The 20,631-nt window shown below is 41.6% G+C and overlaps 2 protein-coding genes across 6 annotated transcripts in view; one reads left to right on the top strand and one right to left on the bottom strand.

The window, feature by feature from the left end:
• Positions 1 to 7,993, top strand: part of LOC118409183 (kinesin-like protein KIF24) — an 18,305-nt gene extending 10,312 nt beyond the window's left edge. The window contains exons 9-18 of the mRNA XM_035810052.1: positions 141 to 249; positions 595 to 666; positions 1,015 to 1,124; positions 1,583 to 1,941; positions 2,336 to 2,535; positions 3,518 to 3,588; positions 3,903 to 4,086; positions 4,693 to 5,738; positions 6,392 to 6,482; positions 7,313 to 7,993. Coding sequence (XP_035665945.1) covers positions 141 to 249; positions 595 to 666; positions 1,015 to 1,124; positions 1,583 to 1,941; positions 2,336 to 2,535; positions 3,518 to 3,588; positions 3,903 to 4,086; positions 4,693 to 5,738; positions 6,392 to 6,482; positions 7,313 to 7,426 — 2,356 coding nt within the window. The 3' untranslated portion in view covers positions 7,427 to 7,993. The remainder of the gene's footprint in view (positions 1 to 140; positions 250 to 594; positions 667 to 1,014; positions 1,125 to 1,582; positions 1,942 to 2,335; positions 2,536 to 3,517; positions 3,589 to 3,902; positions 4,087 to 4,692; positions 5,739 to 6,391; positions 6,483 to 7,312) is intronic.
• Positions 7,994 to 9,226: 1,233 nt separating this feature from the next.
• Positions 9,227 to 20,565, bottom strand: LOC118407797 (ubiquitin-associated protein 1-like). Of its 5 annotated transcripts, XM_035808339.1 has the most exons (12): positions 20,241 to 20,565; positions 19,168 to 19,241; positions 18,695 to 18,765; positions 18,114 to 18,170; positions 16,765 to 17,790; positions 15,873 to 15,935; positions 14,442 to 14,542; positions 14,004 to 14,088; positions 13,679 to 13,780; positions 12,914 to 13,035; positions 10,133 to 12,593; positions 9,227 to 9,687 (listed from the first exon to the last, which is right to left on the bottom strand). In XM_035808339.1, the coding sequence occupies exons 2-11, from the start codon at positions 19,208 to 19,210 to the stop codon at positions 12,590 to 12,592; spliced, it is 1,674 nt and encodes a 557-aa protein (XP_035664232.1). In that variant the 5' UTR covers positions 19,211 to 19,241; positions 20,241 to 20,565; the 3' UTR covers positions 9,227 to 9,687; positions 10,133 to 12,589. The 5 variants fall into 5 exon arrangements, with proteins under 5 accessions (XP_035664232.1, XP_035664245.1, XP_035664226.1 ...); XM_035808352.1 differs by having other exon boundaries at positions 10,133 to 13,035; positions 18,695 to 18,759; XM_035808333.1 differs by having other exon boundaries at positions 10,133 to 13,035; positions 20,241 to 20,564.
• Positions 20,566 to 20,631: the final 66 nt, after the last annotated feature.

Below are 20,631 nucleotides of genomic sequence, written 5' to 3' on the forward strand. Positions count from 1 at the left end.
GAAGCACAGTTCAGTGTTACTTATACTATAAGTTATAGTGCGTTCATGATGTTTCAAAATGAAGGGACTAGGCAAACACGTTAGGATGTTCTATCACATGTAATCTGTGATGCAGTGTAATCTGTCATCATGTGTTGCAGGATCTCCTTCATTGACCTGGCCGGAAGTGAACGTCTCTGTGAAGCCAACTTCCTGGCCAGCAAACAGAACCGGCACGAGGGCGCTGAAATCAACCAGAGCCTGCTCGCTGTGAGTCTTGTTTGGATCTATCCCCAGCAGGCCTCAATACTGTACTATTGAAAGGCCCTTTACACCTTTTTCCTCAATGTATTCGGTGAAAGTGAGTACCTAGCTTTGGTTAGGGACATCCTCTAGGCAGTTATGTGCCTGAGGAGAGCCACACCTTGAGCACATTAAAGCGTGTTAGCAGTGTCTCCCTGCATCTATCATTCCAATTTTACATACCTGTACATTGCAAATGCTGAATGTCCATTAACACTTTAACTACTGTAACAGTTTCTTTTTAAAGAAAATATACAATAGACACTCTAAATCCCTTACCTACTACAATGCAATGTACTTTCACTTTCACAGCTAAAAGAGTGCATCCGAGCACTGGACCAGGAACAACAGCACACTCCCTTCAGACAGAGCAAGCTGACTCAGGTACGCCGCTTCTTTGGATGCTCTCCAACTACTACAAAGTCACTTATCTTTGTATAGACTTATTTTCACAGTACATGTAGTAGGAAAAAAAGGAGGTTTTCACATTTCATAAAGTTTGCAGTGAAAACAATTCCATTGATAGTGCAGTGGTGACACATTGGAAATGAATATTCACGGTGTCATGATTTTGAGGTTGGAGCCAAAATCCTTGAAAAAAAACCCACTGCAAGTATATCAAGAGACCAAACTACACTCTCAACTATAATAAAAAAAAAGGATGCATCATACTTTGTCCTCAGTGTGAGATCAGCCACTTTTTTCTGACCAATGTTGCCCCCATACCAAAAGGTGTTGAAGGACTCCTTCATTGGGAACTCTCGCACCTGTATGATCGCCAACATCTCACCTGGCAACGTGGCTGCAGACAACACTCTCAACACACTCAGATACGCAGACAGGTACAACAACAAATCTTCTTGTTTCTTCTATTTTGGTTTAGTCATGCTGTCAAGTACCAGAGTTATCAACCCAGAATTGAGGTGCTCTAAAGTTTATTTTTCCCAGAGTTTAACTTGTTGCCACCAAGTACAGTAGCAGCATCCTCATTATATTAGCTTGCAGGTATACATGTAGATGTGCACATGTTAGGTGAGATAGGTCATTCAGTGTAAATAAAATATACAGTATAACCAGCTGCTGCTATGATGTGTGCTGTTGAACATACTTTTTTAGGATTTATTGTGTTGGGTGTTGAAAAAAGAACTGACATCAAAACTTTATCTGATGACAATATTTTCTATCAATCTTAAAATCTAGTACATGTACATTTAATTTAGTACAATGTGTATCAAAAGTTTGTCACCCCAAGACATCCTATTAGCCGAGTTTGCCGAAATTCAAGGCTTTTCTATTTCAGGGTCAAAGAACTAAGGAAGGACAGTCCCTCCCAGCGGCAGACTGCAGCAGGCAGCCCCATGCGGAACAAGACTCCGGGGTCGCCACGGATACCTGGTTCCCCCGGCAACAAGGTCAGACAGCTGAGGAGGCTGACGGGGTCGGGGTCCAGGGAGAGGCGGGGGACCCCGTGCGTGTTCCACCCGTCAAACGTGCCGCTGTCGTCAACACCAAAGAGCACGGGGAGCCCACGGCATGCTGGGACGGGGTCAAGGGTCAACAGCCGGGTCAGGGCAGGGTACGGCCTGTACAGCACGACCCCTGTGAAGGGCAGCGTGAAGGTCGACAGCGGGAAGAGGGGAGCAAGAAGGATCCTAGCAGGTTTTTATTTTTTAACTTTATTTGCACTTAAAAAAACATGATAAAGTACATAAACAAAGAAATGTAAACGAAATATATAACAGTGCAAGGGAGGCTGGAAGCTTGTGCTTATAAAAAAGCCTCCCTTTATCAAATTGTAACAATTCAAATAAATTAATTAAAAATAGAAATCATAGATACATAAGAAAATAAAACCAACAGACTAATAACTAGCTTAATCAATGAAATAATACAATTAAGTTTTCAAGTATAATACAATCAAGTTTTCAAGTATATCACATTTAGGAGACATGAAAGAAGTTCAAACTGCTTGAATCAAGATTGCTAACTAAAGTTACAAATAGAATGCATAAGTACAAAGTGAAATGCCAAATGTGATGATCATCGCAAATAGGTGCCAGGTCTGAGTCGGGAACATCGCCGGCACATAGCTCTCTGCTGGACAGACAGGAAGGCTCTAAAGAGGAAGGGAAGGCCGACACACAGGCCGGAAACTTCTCCCCACTGAAACCAGGAGTTCACCTCGTCAGAGACCCGTGGGTTGCTGAGAACAGCACGCCGTGGCAGGTGGTGAGGGAGCCGGCAGTAGTACAGGTAAGGCCACACTGACATAATTTTATGGATGCGCACAATGATTTTCCCCCGTTCAAAAAAACAAAAACAAACAAACAAAGACAGTGGCCACATGTGACCCAATAGTGTCCCAGGGGCCTGTTCAATTTGAATTTTATGCTTGCCCGAGATCTGTTCTCCAGGGTAAGGGTCAGGGCATAGAGCCACAATGCCTTTAAGCTTGTTCCCCTTTTTAAACAAGGATATTAGTGGCAATAAAATATCATTGAAGGGGGTGAACATTACTTGAATGCACCAGTCTGCTGAACCAATAGACACAAAAACTCGTCTGGGCACCTTAACATGTGTACTATGTAACCCCATGTTTCTGAAGTTCTTCATGCTGTAAAACTCCCTTGGACATATTTTATTTCTTTGAAGATTTTATGATGTATGTCATTCCAATACAAAATTGTTTGATTAGTCTCAGTCTTTTTAAACTGTAATCTAAGAGATGATATCATGATACCTAGGATCAAATGGAGCTCTGTACATGTCCCTTGTAATATATTACGCAATTCAGCTTATAGGCTGCTATCACTTGCTCACTTACTATCCGGTTTATCGTCTTTTGTTCCCCATTCTGTGGGGGTTAGACATCTTTACACGTAGATTAGGGTAGCTCACCAGCATCCTCTATCATTTGTGTTGACACTGTGTAGGCCCTTATGTTGTCTGTCATCTCTATTGTGGTCGTCCACAAGAGTTCTTTCCCTCCATGTTAATTTCTGTGATCTTCCTGGGCCACTTCTCTTCTTCCATTCCTTGGATGTGGCCGTACCAGCACGGTCTATGGAACCTTACTGTGTCCTGTATACTATGAACCCCAAGCCTGGTTCTTAGCTGCTCGGTGGACAGGGTGGCCGAGAGCTTTCTGGAACATATCCAGCGGACCATGACGTCGTCACTCCTAGTTAGCCCCCTCATGTCCTATGTTTTACTAATAAATTATTCATCCATTCAGGTGCCGGAGCAGCCGATATGGGAGGAGGCTGGTTCAGATACAGATGGGCTGGGTGAGGAGGATGCAGACAGGTTTGTCAGTTTATTATCTCCTTTGGCTGTCGCATATACAGTTTATGGTACAGCTACTCTTCCTGGAGTAACAATTTCACACAGAAAACATGGACAGCATTATATAACATAGCATACAACAATATCTCATAATAGTTATAATTACAAGTACTAACAATCTTCATATAACGTATCATAAAAACTGCATGTGCCTTATCGTGTATCTCGTGTGCCACATGTCTAGCTTCGCATGTGTTTCATTAGCTGCTGCTTAAACATCTTAGATGTGGTCACAGTTTGTGACTCATTAGTTAATCGGTTCCATCCGGATACAGGGAGTACCCAGAGGGATGCAGCGACAGCAGCCGCGACACCCAGCCCAACTCCACCCAGACCTCCGACCTGGACAACGGACAGGAGATGGTGTCGCACCTCGACTCCGTTCTCGGCTTGAACCCCACCGCCGCCAGGCCGGGGACCAGCGCTGCGATCGGACCGCCTGCCTTCAAGAAGACGAAGGTTTGTTTATATAGAGTAGATTCATCCCTCAAGCTACTGACATCTTGCACACTGCAGTCGTCCCTCAGAAAGACATCTGGAGCCGCTTAGTTTAAGTTTTGAACTTTTATTCAGCTTGTCGGCCAAACTAGTTTTGCTATGTACAGCTTCTTCAGTGGCTATAGGCTAAATGACTTAGACAAAGGTTTGTTTGTTTGAACCTTTGTTTATTCATGAAAGGTCAAATCGGCCTGCAGGCCGCTTTTCATATAGGTAAATGACTCATGAGGAAGAGGCAAGGGTCAGAAAGCGCACCTAACACTCACAGAGATACAGTTTAATGAGTCTTGTAAGCCAAATATATACACAATTTTACATACATGGTACAAAATGATAATAGCGAGAGACATGATTCAAGTCCGTTCATTTCGGTCCTTTCCGTTACTTTAAGAGTCTCTTGAAGGAAGCCAGATTTGGGGCTGTGCGTATGTCTGGTGGTAGACTGTTCCAGATGTTGGGTCCACGGTAGGCAATGGCTCCTCTGAAGGTTTCTCGCTGGGGTTTTTTGGACAGAAAATTGATTCTTGTAATTTGTGTAGTTTTAATTGTCCTTGTGTTTTTGTGAAGGTGATCCAGACGGAGAGCCAAAGGCCCAGCAGACGCTCGTCTTACTTCCCTCCACTGAGAGACAAGGACGTGGAAGAATGCTCCACAATCAGCGACAGCAGCGAGCGTGCAGCTAACAAAAAAGGATCACCACCGAGCAACAAAGTAGCAACAGAAGATGGCATCCCGTCACCAGATACAGCAAATAGTGTAGCAGGTGACCAAAATGGTGCTACAAGTGCCTCGCAAAGCACTCCATCAGCAAATGTAACGGGACCAAGTGCCGTAACTCCCAAGATGACCACAGCAAAGGTAACACCATCAGTGCCTTCACACACCCCAGCGGGTACGAACACGCCTGTGTCGGCAGCTAAGATGACTCGTCGCAGCAGCAAATCTCCCACCAAGACTCCCAGCGCTGTCGTCAAGGAGATCATGAGCCTTCCTTCCCCCCGGGACTTCTTGGGCTCCTTGAGAGAACCTAAGAACTGGACCATCTTCAGTGATGAGGAGGCAACCCCGGCCAAGGCGGGACAAGACGACGGGGAAAGTCTCCGGCGATCCTTAAGTGCCCCCGAGCTGAACGAGCTTGTACAACATGAGGAGAAAACATTAACCCATGACACAGTGTCCCCTATTCAAGCAGCATCTGATGATGTTACACTTACAGGGACGACCTACAATGATACTCAAGGGCTAAACGAACTGGAACAAAGCAAACCAGTCACTTCACAAGGAGTCCCAGCAAATACAATAGACAGCACATCATCTACGAGTGCCGTCAGCACAGACCTTCAACCAGTGGCGACAGACTTAAATACTGCCATTGCTGCTACCAAAGGGACAGGTGCACTGCAACCGCCTGAAAGTGACGCTGTCACCGTGAACACATCGGTGTCTTCTGTCCGTCTGGCCGCTGTGTTCAACTCACCGGTCACAAAGGACATGTTACCACCAACTCAGGTACAGGGGGATCCACAGGTTACAACTAGCACTGAAGTCAGTCCCGAGGGAGAAGGTGAGGAAAGTCCTGCCAAGAGAAGAGAGGATCACTTGAAGAAGGCAAGGTAAGGAAGGTTTCGAATGCGAGTTTCTGTGACAAGGTGGGCTTGTAGTTAGGGTTGCTGACTTAGATTAAGTTAGAATCTACATGTAATTCTAAAGGTTTTGAGCCCTAACTTTATGTTAGTAACAAGCTTTATTGTTAACCTGGAGTCCAGCCTTGTCAATGGGTAGCAACCTTCGGGAGCGGACTAAAGCGAAGAAGTCAGGACTCTAGGCTACAATATTGTACCCTTACAGGCCTTAAAGAAAAGGTGTTTTACACCTATTTTAGTTTTTTTACTCACTTGACCTAAGTGAAGTTGAGTTAGAAGCTTTGGTTAGGACATCCTCTTGGATGGACGTAGACTGGATTTTGTGTGTTTGCAGACATTAAAGATATGTCAAGCACATTTAATAAGATCTGACCCCACAAAAAGATCAGGGTGCAAAGTGGATCAATCCTTACAGCCTGGTTTTACTTGCTTGGCTTGTATCTTCTGTACAAAACTCTTGAGTAATGCCTAAAGGTTTTGCAACACAAATATACGTCAAGCAAATTTAGAATAAATGCCTTACTTTTCTGTCTTCTGCACTAAACTCTTGAGTAACGCCTAAAGGTTTTACAGCAGAAATAAACAAACAGAAACAAATGCCTTATATTTCTGTCTGCCTTCAGGTCCCTTTTCCTGGCGGCCCACCGGGACCAGCTGAAGGACATGAGGAAGTGGTGTGAGGAGGAGGAGGCTCTGTCTTCTGTAGCACAGCAGGTTAGCTGTCCAAAACCTCTTTGTATATTTTCCTTTGGTAGACACTAAGACAGGCTAGATTTTTACATGTTCCTTTGCCAAGAAGTAACCTGAGTACCACCCTTCATAGTGACCGCTGGCTCAATATTTCGCTTCCACGGTTAACTTAGCAAAAGTATTGAGCCAGTGGTCACTACGGAGAATGGTACTCAGGCTAGCCAAGAAGGTGTGTTTTCAGTGCTGTTTGTATGTATGCTACAAAATACAAGGTTAAGTATTTATGACTCAACAGGCATATAGTGAGTATATTGTGTACCATATGCTTGCCCCTGACATGTGTAATACCTCCTACTAAGTACTAAGTACTGTTCAGATTTTTAATTACTGAACCTGGCGTACAACGTAATTTTCCTTTGCTTGTCTTACAAAATTATCGTTCTGCTAGATCAAGTGCTATCTACCACTCAAACATCATGATCATAAGCATGTCCTGAACAGGAGATATCAAAACTGGTAATTTCTGCTGCCCTACCAGAAAAAGCTACTAGGAGTCCTATAATCGGACCTTGATGTCCTTTTTTTTTGTTGACTGCCCTTCTTGATACTACCCTTACATGGTATACCATATATACATGTTACATGTATTATAAGGTCCATCCACAACTTCTCGCACTATTCTGCCTGCATTTGTACAGACATGTACATACATACAAACCTGAAACTAGCATGTTCACTTATAACGGGAATTTACATAGAGGTCTAAGATGACAGTGTTGAGGACTTGATAGGAATGCAAAAATTTACAACGTTTAAGTGGCAATATTGTTGACTGATTTTTACCATTAACACAGGACTTTGACAGCTATGTGTGCAGACTAGACTCCATCCTGTCCAAGAAGCTGGAGGACATAACTTCCCTCAGGGCTCGACTTCAGAACTACAAACAAGACCGTCCGCTAGCGTAACATCTAACCCTATCAATCAATCACTCAATCTTTCGCTGATATCATTTGCTGATGGCTACAAACAGTTCGCGCCAAGTTGTCCTGTACTGGGCGTAGACAGTCCAGTCAGTTCTGGAGACTGCCAACCCTATTTATACGCCAGATACGGCCACCGTAGTAGTTACTCATTGACAAGTAACTGGATATGATTTTGGGAACAGTAAGATATTTCAGGTGGCATTCATTGTCTTTTGTCAGTAACACTGAGCAGATCTTGATGAAGACCTTTTTTTAAGTAGTGGATGCTAACTGAAACATCTGCCCGTTTGCAAAATTATATCCAGTTGCTTGAGTAACTAGCAAATCATTTGGCGTATTTTGATACCTGGACAACCCCATGTATGTGGAACCAGTGATGTATATACCTTTATTCTGTCTGTGTCATTCTAGGTTTTTGTGGAACAGGGTTTGTGTGCAGTAGTTGACTACATTTGATTTGATTTGTTTCAACTTTGGAGGCATCTCATCTCTTCTCATGGCATAGCAAAATGAGGCATTTTGTTTTATACCGTAACTCAACGCAAAAAATACCTTGAAATGACTCTGCATGATAGATATGATTGAGACAAGGGATCTGGCATCCAGGCTAATTGCTTGTTTTTTTACATCTACAGAATTCTTTGCACGAGTGGCATTCAAAAGTGATGTGTATATATATGGGGGCTGTTATTATTCTTTATCATAGAGTCAGAGGTGTATACAAACATTTGACCTGTAAGGCTTTGCGGGTAACATATTCATTATAGCAAGGAGCTGCATGACAATAATCGTAACATGCAATGTTTTAGATAGGATGATGATAAGCAGTTTGTACTTTTCTGTTGTGTCTGTGTAAAATGTTTCACTGCTTAGAACTGTGTTTTGTACATTTACTTTTAATGTAAGATTTATAATTTTTCTTGTACATTGTGTTAGATGCTCAAGTTATAATTGTCTGCTTGTGAATGAAAGTGTTTTAACTTGCTATACAGGGCTTTTACATTTGTGTCTATTGTCAAAATTTTGTTTGGTATCTGTCCCAGTTTGTCTTTTGGATTTTATTGGTTTTACCTTGACACAGTTTAGGACAAATGCTTTACAAAGTTTAACGTACCACTGGGAAGTCAGATCCCATGACATTTTATGCAATGATTTGTTTACTATAGCATCCCTTAGATACAGATCAGTGGAAATCTTATGGACTTGTTAGGATGACAAATGAATTTATTGCTTCCATTGTATGCATGACTTTTCTCTACCCTATACTGTGAACCCCAAGTGTAACTTCTCGAACTTCCAAGCAGATGTTGGGAAGGTTGAATTGTTCCGTTTTCCTACCTGCCTGTTTCTGTGACACTTATAAGAGCAGAAGCTTGTCACAGAAAGATAACAATTAAGCCTCCGCCAACATCTGCTTGGAGACTTTAACTTCTCAACACATCTGATGTGTGCAAGCAGAGGTAAATACTTGTGTTAACGTGTAACTGTTGATAAAATACGTCTTGAAAAGCTATGTTTTGAAAACCAAGATTTCTTGAGTGACAAGCATTTTATTGTACCGGTAGTTAGTTTGTGACTATCAACAGGTTTTGACAGGCACTTTTTACTTTTTAATGAGTAGACTAAAGAAAAATAATGACTTTCATATCTTCTGATGCTTTCTTAAAACAAAAGAATGGTGCATATAGCACTTTTGTGTAAATCATAGCCTGTGCATGCCAAGCTCTATTTTGCACACACATTTCTGTTTCAACTCAATGACAACAATCAAAAACAACACTAGAAATAAAAATTATTTCTTTATTGTCTTCATATGCACATATCATATAGCATATACTCAGAGTACATTGTACTGCCCAATAGTTAGACATCTGATTCCTGAAACAAATTAATATTTAGTACTATATGCTCATCTGTGCAATCCTTCTCTTTGCTTTTTGTGAACTTAATACTTAACAATGCAGATAGTGATGTAGTAGAAATTAGGGTGTGAAAACTGTTAAAGGGTACACGTATGTTTCCACTGAGTAGTTGTAAAGTAAAGGCCTCTCAGTACAACTTTCATTACAATATACATTTGTATAGCACTACACTTTTCTTAATTGTGCACTCTGCAATGCCAACAAGACCTACATTGTAACCATGTCCTTTATGCACAATGTAGATACTAGGGTACTGAATATATGGACACATTTTTAAGGGGCTTGATGAAAAATCCCATGTGTATATTAGATGGTTACAACCTAGGGCTGGGTATCGGTGCAGCGTACCGGTACAAAACCGGTTTTTCTTATTGGACCGGTCCAGAAAAACCGGACCTGAAAAAAATGGGTGGACCGGATGTTGGACCGATTAGAAAATTAACAGATTATATTATCAGGCATTCACACGTTTTGTCGCTTGCAGGTGGAGGAAAATAACAAGCGTGAAGTAGAGTAGAGTTTATAGTAATTTCTAGTAAATTCTACCAAGTTTTACAGCCAATCGTACAAGTACAGTTAGCGTTGTAGGATTTTAAAACGCAAGTGTAAGTCTAATACTCCACCAAACAGATTTCTTGGTAATGAAATGGACCATTGGTATGAGTCATACTGAATCAGGTCCAGGTTCAGGTCCGGACCTGGACCTGATCCTTTGGACCGGACCTGGACCTGAATTTTCTGTACTGGTACCCAGCCCTATTACAACCTATTCAAGTGCTAAACTGACGGAATGAGGCTGATTTGAAAAATAGGGCAAAATTTGTGCTAAAACAATACTTTTTTTTCAGACTTTATGATATCTTTTAAGCAAGGATGCTAGCTTTGTATCAAAACCATTTACAATTTGAATGCAGCTATTCAAAAGTACATGTAATACGTTTTGGGATGTACCAAGTCAGATTGTGGGAGGGGGTAATGATAATGCAATATGTCTTTGAGGTCAACTATTTTTCCCAAATTGTGATTTATATTGTTGGCTTCTAGCATAGGTTAATTTTTTCATGATCTTACAAAATGCATGTACATTCCTATGATTCTTCCCAGTCCACATATTACAAAACAGTTTCTGCACAAAAACCCTTCCAACCGTTAGCAACGTTAGACCTGACCTGGCCTTTAATGAAATTACACAAATACATTATGTACCATTAATATACATACCACGGGTCTGTACAGGGGTTTCACTTAGTGGTAAGAAAATTTACAAAACTCCCCACGATCTCTCTCAAGCAGCATCAATGGTTTACAGGACCTACCCTGGCCATGTTAACAGCAGTGTGGAAAATATCACTTGTTGTTGTATGTACTGTAAATCTTGAAACGTTCGCGGTGGTTTTATTTTCACAGTGACCTCCCCACTGCTAAATTTATGACACCATGCATAATGCATTTGCAATGTATTACAACTATAGCCTCCTCCACAGAATTCTAGCAGCGTTATTTTTTTCAGTAAATTGCTCCTAGTGTAAGTGTGAATTACCCTTGCGTGAACATGTTAATAATTATAACCTCTCTGAAAGCTTCCCAACATCAAGCCGAGAAAGCCCATGTCGAAAATTGCAAATAAGCGCTCCCCCAAATAAAAGCAAGAGTTACTAGAAGTCTGTGACGGAGGCTATTGCTACTGTATGACAGAAATGTTTCAACTGCAAATCCAAAATGCGGAAACCGCCCTTCCTCTTAAAATTTTCTGTGAATTAAAACCACCGCGAAAGTAAATTTACAGTACTACAGTATTTCTGTATGTATTTAGTGTGAAATTCATTCTACTACATATGATGACAATCATGTGTGCTACAAAATGAACAAAGACTTCCATGAATTATAAATTGTGCACAAGTATGTTATTTGGTCTTTACATATTTTTTACATCTATACATGTACATGTATGTAGGTACATGCATTTTTAACATTCACATTAGCAAAAAGCCCATATTCAGTAATGGCTTTTTGGCCACAAATAGGACAGTGTTATTAAAATCTGGCTCCCCCACTGTCAAAAATAAAAAAAGACTTGTCAAAAATGAAACAGACTTATCTAAAAAAAAAATTCATCGAAGCCCACCACCAAGAACAGTCTATGCTAAGGAATTTCTTTGACAAACTACCTCTACACACTTACTACTTACTCAACAAAGCAACAATTTAGATATTCCACCACCCAAAGCTTTTCGTAAGAACAAGTCCCAACATAATTCTTTTTATCTTAAAAAATGAATGTCATCAGGTTGGTAGAACTTAGGACATTGGAGTTTTCTTTTCAATTAGTATTGTGTCTCTCACCTGCTTACGTTTCATTCTTGCTTACTTTTATCTGAATAAGAAAGTCAAATCCACTGATAACTGGGACAGGGGGGGGGGGGGGGGGGCAAACTTAGCCACATTTTTGATTGTGTTCTCCCTCAAAAGCGGCACCTACATCTGCTAGTCATGTATATGTATATAGCAACAAGAAGCAGCACTCCCGTCAGAAGCTCTGAAGTCTGATAAGCATGGAAAAGTCAGCAGGCGAGATTTTACTGCTTGTGTAGAACTCTCACTGATAATCCTTCATTTCTAACAGTCATTATATTTTGACAAGTGTCAAGAAAAAATTCAACCAAGGACTCTCCAGTGGAGTTTTTGACAATAGATGTATATTCCAACAACCTTGCATTTCTGCTATGTAGACAATTTGTTACCAGGTATTCAAAGATTATGTTGCCAAATTTCTATTCTAAAAGACTTTGTGCTTTTGAATTATACTTCTTCTATTAGAGATGAGGAAAAGGGAAAGGCTGCAGATATACAAAATTAATGTAGGCAGAGCAAGTTAGAAAACAAGATGGTCTTTCATGAGCAAGTTATACACAATTTGTTCAGGGCTTCTGTTGAACTGCCTATGATTTTATGGTACAGTAGTCAGCGCTCATGTCATGAGCACGTTCAGGGCCTTGTGTTGCACTGCTTTTAATGGTACTGTAAGTAAAGCTCATGACATGACCATGTCCAGAACCTTGTACTGAACTGCCTGTAGGTTTATGGTAAACTAAAGCTCATGCCATGACCATGTCCAGAGCCTTGTACTGAACTGCCTGTAAGTTTATGGTAAACTAAAGCTCATGTCATGACCATGTCCAGAGCCTTGTACTGAACTGCCTGTAGGTTTATGGTAAACTAAAGCTCATGTCATGACCATGTCCAGAGCCTTGTATCGAACTGCCTGTAGGTTTATGGTAAACTAAAGCTCATGACATGACCATGTCCAGAAGCTTGTATTGAACTGCCTGTAGGTTTATGGTAAACTAAAGCTCATGACATGACCATGTCCAGAGCCGTGTGTTGAACTGCCTGTAGGTTTATGGTAAACTAAAGCTCATGACATGACCATGTCCAGAGCCGTGTGTTGAACTGCCTGTAGGTTTATGGTAAACTAAAGCTCATGACATGACCATGTCCAGAGCCGTGTGTTGAACTGCCTGTAGGTTTATGGTAAACTAAAGCTCATGACATGAGCATGTCCAGAGCCTTGTGTTCGTCGTTACTGCAAACGATGAGAGCCTCCTTGATCTTGTCCTGAGGGAACCCCATCTCCTCAAACTTCAGCAGCAGGGACAGGTAGCTGCCGACCTGTGGGGGCAGGAAAGGTACATGTTAAGTATAGTCATCCTCAACTCAGTTGAAGTAACTATGATGCATGCCTTTTCAAGTTGCTAGTGATAGTGCCAATTCAGCAAAGGAGACTGCATTTTGCAGGTCACTGCTGGAGAAAAAATGATGAGGTAGTACACAAACTGTTATTGTGGAATCCAAATCACAGAAACAGGCAGGGAAAGACCGCGGAAGTTGTACATTAAGCAGCTTGCTGAAGGCAGCAGTTTTGACCTGCAGCAACTTCCCGTAGCGAAAGGGGTGGAATAAACTAATAACGTGGAGATTCCGAGTCAGCTCGTCAGGGTGAAAGAGTGAGTGGTAGTGCAATGTGGCTTGGCTACAGCTCATTAAGCACTCTTTTTGACAAGGTTGTTGGGTTCTTTTATGTGCAGAGTTTTGATGCCGGAGGCCTGTGTTCGAGGAGAGTCACACCTCCACACTTTGGGAAGAGTCAAACCTCATGCCACACTTATCAAGGAGAGAAGGGGTCCTTCCTCATGTAACTGGATCAAACCTTACAGTTCAGTGGTATGCAATTTCTACATGCTGTACACATGCAACTGGTGTGTTATGCTCAAAGGCAGTTTTCCAGTTATGCAGAACAAATGAACAAGCAAACCTCTGCCTCACTGCCGCTGTGGAAATCTAAAGCTTCTTCTACTCTGGACTCGGGGAAGCCGCGCTGGCACAGTCTGTCCAGCAAACACAGTCTGTCTATCACCTGGGGAAAGAAGAAACATCACATACAAACAGAAATCAGGCAACAAATACCTGCAGAAAAGTAGGCAATGCCATGAATTTAGACAAGTGTTCAAAAATACCAATGAGCTATGAATGTTCCACCATTCGTAAGTCTGCTGAGGCAATGCCAGCAGTAATAGTGAATTTTTGCAAAATCATTTTTTTTTAAATCAAAGAAACACCCAGATCATGAGAAATGTTACCTTTTTCTCGTCTTGTCCGACATTCTGCACAGCCCTGGCCACTCTCTCCACAGGAAAGCCCATCCCAGTGATACTGGTCACAAACCTAAATGTGTCACAGTCAATAGGGAACAGCCTTCAGACAAGTACAGAAACAATCTCCCCTTTTCTAACATTAAAATAAACTTGACTTGTATGTATGTACAGTTGCTATTTTGTCTTAATTCATTATTTGATATCCTTATGTTTCTCTATCACAATCTATATATTACTTCACTTTAGCATTTATTGGTTATGATCAATTTTGTATAGTATAGAGGGGGGCTTAGTTTTTGAAAGTTAGTTTAAGCTACAAATAATTTCCCCCCTCCTCTTGCACTTGTTTTTATGTAATGTTTATTGTATCATGTTTATGTTTTTCTTGTGCCAATAAATAAATGAATAAACAAACAAACAAACCGTTTTCCTGATGCATCCAGACTTCTCAAGCACTCGGGCTCTCGTACGTCTGCAGCGCTCGCAGAGGGGGTGGGGGGCAGGGGTGGGAACGGGTTAAGGGGCTGGGGGTCAAACATGGAACACAAATTTTACATTATTGCATCATCGTTCATCATTTGGCTCCTTCACAAACAAATATGCATTAGCCTTTTTAATCTGATACACATGTAGCTAGATTCTGACTAAATCTGTAACATTTGAAGCAGTTATTGTCAACTAAACATACAAATCAAGTCCATGAACATGTACCATGTATGTAAGTGTAGAATGGCACAAATTAATGCAGGGAATACATCAGTCAGATTTCTGCGGGTATTGCATCTTAGTACAGTCAAACCTCTGCAAGTGGCCACCTCTAATGTACATAAGGACCACCTGGCCATTGTGACCACTTTTTTGTTGGTCCCTTATCAATAAATTATTCCCATTGACACAAGCATTAAGAATCCTGTCTACAGTGACCACCTGTCCACATAGACCAGTTTTTATCAGTCCCCTATTTTTTTGAAAAAAAAAATATCTGAGCAGCAGTTGCTCTGGTTGAATGAAATACTATAAGCAAGCAGTTAACCCACAAAGATATGACTGACTGTATTCCCTCAGAGATGGAATAACACAATTAGAACATGGATGATGTAATGAAATTTGCCATGCAAGAGTAACCAATATTGGTCAGTCTAATCTCCAAGTAGATAGAGAAAGGCAAAATGCTAACACACAAATCAGCCCACTACCCCTTGGCTTTGGAGCTTGAGAAATGTTAACATTTTGGCTTTCTACGTCTGCTTGGAGATTCGGTTGATCGCCTCTCTACTAGTACTAATCTAAACACATGCCCGAATATCCCTGTAAGTTGTCAACCACCTCCTGTGAAGCATTAGTTAAGGGTGGACAAAATGAAGATGCAAACATGCCATGATGATGGTACACAGGAACTACTTTTGTGGGATCAAATAAAATTTGGTAAACCAATATAACAACTGATAGAATTTTGCCAAAACTGCAAAAGTCCAAAAATATCTACAGGCTATAAAATCTGGATGAAAGCATTGTATATTTGCAATATTTGCTGTAAATAATTGGTCTTCCTAACAAAAATTCCACAACAATTTTAGCTTGGATGCCAGCATTTTTTAATCTTTTGTATGTTCTCTCAGTCACTTCCCATGCAATAGAGCAACAGACAAAACGTACTAAAGTAAAACTGCTATCATCCAGGCTACAATAATGTGTCCCTTGTACACCGACATACATGTTTGCACCTTTCAGGATTCAATGAAAATGGCGTGTTCTCGAAAAAAAAAAAAGGATGACTTCAACGAAAAACGAGTTGAGAAAAACTAAGATGAACCAATGAAATGAAAGTGTGTTGAATACCGCAGTAGAACGTACCAAACCAAAACTGTCCACCTCAACTCCAGAGTCTAGAACCTGAGTGGTACCAGAGGGGAGGACCTGAAAGCCGCAGGGAAAACAAAACACAAGAGAGGGGTTGTCATCCAGTTCAAACTGAGGTGGCACATTAGTAATGTAGTTCACTACTAAGCTACAGTCCAATCATTTTCAAAAAGCGTTAGAACTATGATGCTAGCACAGATTAAAGCAGGGCTTGAGATACCAACTGCATATGCAGGCGAGTGCAGGTAAAAGTTGGACTGTACAGGTATTTCTGATGTCTACCTGCACCAGCTTATGCACTGTGTATTGTTAAGTAATTTTCTTTGCTGTACTGGTCGTTAAACCACAAGTAACTGTAACAATAGATAAAAACAAAGCTGACCAATGGATTGAGTAGAGAGGTCAAGTTAGACACCACATCAGTGTGGCAAGAAGAAGTCCAGTGTTTTGTGATTTGTGGCATAAAGTGTTATCAATGGAATCAGACACTTATACGAGTCATAGGTTTGACCATATATTATCATAATGGCTTTTGACACTTGTCCTGCTCCTCTTCCTTGATGGGATCCATCAAACCTACTCCTAATCCTCAAACATTTCTATAGCGTAGATAATTTCAAAAATCAAAAGTTACCTGCACAGAAAAAAGTATTTTGAGCCCTGTTAGAATATAAAGCCAGGCAGTGGTTATGCAGCATCACACATTACAGAATAAAGAGAAGGCATGTCAAGTTATAAACAAACATGTTCAAACCTATTTGGGACTTCTTCAGGACGACTGTGACTCCAGTTTTAACTTCGCTCTAAAACAAAATTTTGAAATGACATAGATACTTATACGTACATACAGATCAACTAAATGATCAACTAGAGAAAGAAAAGTCACCTGATTTGGAGACGAAGTGGTTCGCGGGGGCAGAGGCGGAAGCGGCGGTCCCCTGGGCGAGTTCTGACCGCTACGAACGGTCGAGTCCGATGATGTCCTTTCGTCCTCCAGGCCAGGACTGGCGGAGGCACTGGAGGGTGGACTGAGCGGGAGCACCTGTTCGTACAGAGGGTTGGATACCGCGCTGGGGAGGGAGCTGGAGCCCGCGGGGAGGGGGCCGTTAGACGCACCGTCGTGCAGATCGTGTCTCATGTAGCCGGCGACATCCACCGGTCTACTCCCTGGGTTAGGGAAATCTGAAAATAGTCCTGCTCCTGTGTCGGAGTGTGTGGGGTAGGGCAGGCCGTGGGGATGGCTGGCGTCCAGCTCGGGGGAAGTCGTGTGCGGTATGGGCGGCAGAGGGCTGTTTTTCAAGAAAGGGTTGTTGGCCGCCACCATTTTGGAAGTGGCGGCAGCGCTCGGTATAACCCCGTTGGGAATACCGTTACTGTCCGCCTTCGTGCCTGTCTCCGATCTTGCTTTGAACGCGACCCTGCTGCCGTGTTTCCTCGCGACCGTGACCTCCACGCTCTCCTTCTCGGCAGAGCGTTCCGCTCCGTTCGAGTCCTGGCGTTCCTCGCCGTCGGAGCAGACGTTTGAGTCCAACACGGTCTTCAACTCCTCCATGACGTTTATCGTCTTGAGTTCCATGTCGTCGAACGGACTCGACTCCCCCTCGAAGTCTGTGATCTTGAAGCTCGCCGGTGCCTTTGGCTTACACTCCCGGCTGTCCTGTGTGTTTGGCGCAGCAGGCTGGGGTTGAAGGATGCTTAAGGGGTCGAAACTCGCCAGCGCAGGATTTGTGGGGGGTCTGGGTAAGGAAACCTGCTCCGCAGGGGGACTGGCGTCTGCGTCTGTGACCCCGTTTGTTGGCGATGGCGACGAAGAAGCCTCATTTTCAGCCCTGCGCTGAGCTTCCATGGCTTGCTGGTACTCCTTACGTTTCTTTGCCATTTCCAGCACACTGTTCTCGTGTCGGAAATCATACTGTAATGGGCATAAAGAAAAAATATGCTTAAAATTCAGTGAGAGCTAAAAGCTTGCACAACATCACAACTATCAAAGTGACCTAAAGATTATCAAACAGACTCTGTGTGTGTGTATAGGTGTGTGTGTGTGTGTGTCTGTGTGCGTGCATGTGTGGTGTGTGTGCGTGCGCACAAATGAACATACATACATTTTGTACATACATACATATACACATATTACATTGTCTGTAAAACTATCATCATCACACTGGACAATCCGTTGCCTTGAAAAGACACTCCAGTGACTAACTTTAACAACATCCAAAATAATAATAGACTTACATCAAGTGAAAGGGCCTCTGATGGGTTCTTGTGTAGATAGTTGATAGGCAGTGTTACCTGTTGAAAAAGAACAGCACATCGTCAGAGAAACAAGTACTTCCTGGTATAAAGGAGGTATAAAGAAGGCCATATACATTGACGGTGGGCGTTATAAACTTCCTGGCACGTTTGACCAATTGCTGACGTCATGTCACACCTTAATCACGGAAGATCACGTCTGTAACTCTCACCAGTTTACTTGCTAAAGTGATTGGTCATCAGTATTGATCCTCAAGAAGTTGACTTAACACTATAAAATAACAGTGGTTGCTGAAAATTTGAGCCGTGTGTATTTTTGTGTTGCAAGAAAGTTTAGAATTGTACTACAAGGACTACCTCACTTATAGGAAATTATGCCTTCAAATTTGTTCAAAAACAATCAAATTTGATCCGTGTATACCTTTGTGTCGGAAGAAAGTTTAGCATTGTACTATATGGACTACCTCACTTACAATGTAGCAAATGATGACAAAAGTTCCTACAGAATTTTACCTCTTTTGTTTTCATTGTAATTTAATTATTCACAATAAAAACAAACTTACCCTCCTGGGTGGCTTGAAGCTCTCTCCAACTTTGATCTCTATCCCGTCCAATGCAGCACTCAGCCCTGTAACTACAATAGGTAAGCATGTACACACATTTCCGGCATGCAGAACAAGATAGCTATTGAATAAAATATATGTATGAAATGAAATGAAACTTTTCCACCACATACATGTACATGTTCCTACACACATACCTGAGAGCAATCAAGTCTGCATTATGAAAAACTACAAGTTATCATGTAGACGTCTAGCAAAGTTAGACTGGTTACCAGAACCCAGCCAAAAATAACACGAAAGAAATTTTTGAGATTGGGCTGGGGTCTGGTAACCAGGCTAGCCTAAAGTCAGCAGAATTATAAATTCATTTACTTCCAGTAACACTAACAGTACTAGTCTGTGGCTGGAATTGTACTACATGCATTACATGTATTTGATTACTAGTAATGCTGAAGAAAGACTGGAGTACTCACAGGTGGTGGAGTTTTGTCTCTCAAAACCACTCCCAAACGCCATAGCATTATCTTCTGCCACTCACTTACTACTTCTGAAAAATAACAAAAAACAAAAGGTTTAGTACATTATGGGACAAAAATAAATGATAAAGACAGTGTGTAGAAATCATACTGCAGGACTTACCAATGCCTACTACTACTAGGCAGGACATATGAACATGAAATGAATAACCAGTCTACAATATCAAAACAAAAGATAAAAGAAAACATTTTTTTAAAGAAAAGCATCAGCCAACATCAGTGAACGTGATTTTAAGATGAAGACTTGTAGCTCTGAGCAATCTGTGTCCAGTATCTGACCTACATCATATTGGACATGTACTTTGGCCTTGCCTTGCTGACCCGATGACCTCCTTATGTGGACGGACAACCATTCAGACCGCATTACCGTTCATCATTCTCTTAAATAATAGATGATCACAGGAGCTAGAGTTTGGGACGAGAATGATGCGAAGATTTACCCACTTTCTACTTCTTTTCATTGAAAGGCTCCATATAATTTTGAAATAACTATAATGTGAAAAATGATACAGACGAAGATTCAACACACACTTCACCATTATACTTACAGAAAAGCTTCATTATTGTGTCAGATCTTTATATTATAACAGAAGCATATTTCTCTCGACACAGAATGTACAAAACATTTGGAAAAGATAAGATTTCGGAAAATTTAAAATGAATCTCTTTGGACGTTTTGGTGTCGATACAAGTTGGAAACGTAGCTAGGTAAAATGGGTAAATGGCCAATGTACCATTTATTTGTACGAAATAGTCCGTACCAGGGACTACCTACCACTTCCTTCTAAAACAAAGGACTCCTTGTTAAAGTCGCAGGTGTTCAGCTGAGTCACATGAGCACACTCAACAGGACAGCTACGATGAATCAAATCGCCTCAACCAATGATGTCATCGCCTCCCAGTGAGACTAACATCAGCTGGTCAATTTTCCATCCATTCTAACTCAAAATAAACATGAAGCAAAGCGTTCCTAAAGCACAGTTAGATACACGAAGGCCTGGCATACGTACCAAGTTGACGATGGTAGCTTCTAGACCGACCTACAGTTGATAGATTGGCGGATAACTTATGGGAGTTGTTTCGAGATTAGGAAATCCAGCTTGTGAGTGGCCGCCATCTTGGCTCTAAATATAGGATGTGACGTCACTATCATCAATTTCCTCAATTCTTACATTTTTCCTGGGACAACAGCTTTACTAAGGACAATAGCTTTCATCTTCTGTATCTAGTCGGCCCTACAGTACCAAATATGACAGTAAACATCCAAACTTCTACACATAACCTTTCACCGCGAAAATTCTGCTAGTCATATGACACATGAGGGTGAAACCATTGTGAGGGGAACCAAGTTGGCAATTCAGTTAAACTAGATCTAAATAAAGCATAGTTATGATAGTAAAT

This window comes from Branchiostoma floridae, chromosome 2 (assembly GCF_000003815.2).
Source record: "Branchiostoma floridae strain S238N-H82 chromosome 2, Bfl_VNyyK, whole genome shotgun sequence".
Taxonomy (NCBI): domain Eukaryota; kingdom Metazoa; phylum Chordata; class Leptocardii; order Amphioxiformes; family Branchiostomatidae; genus Branchiostoma; species Branchiostoma floridae.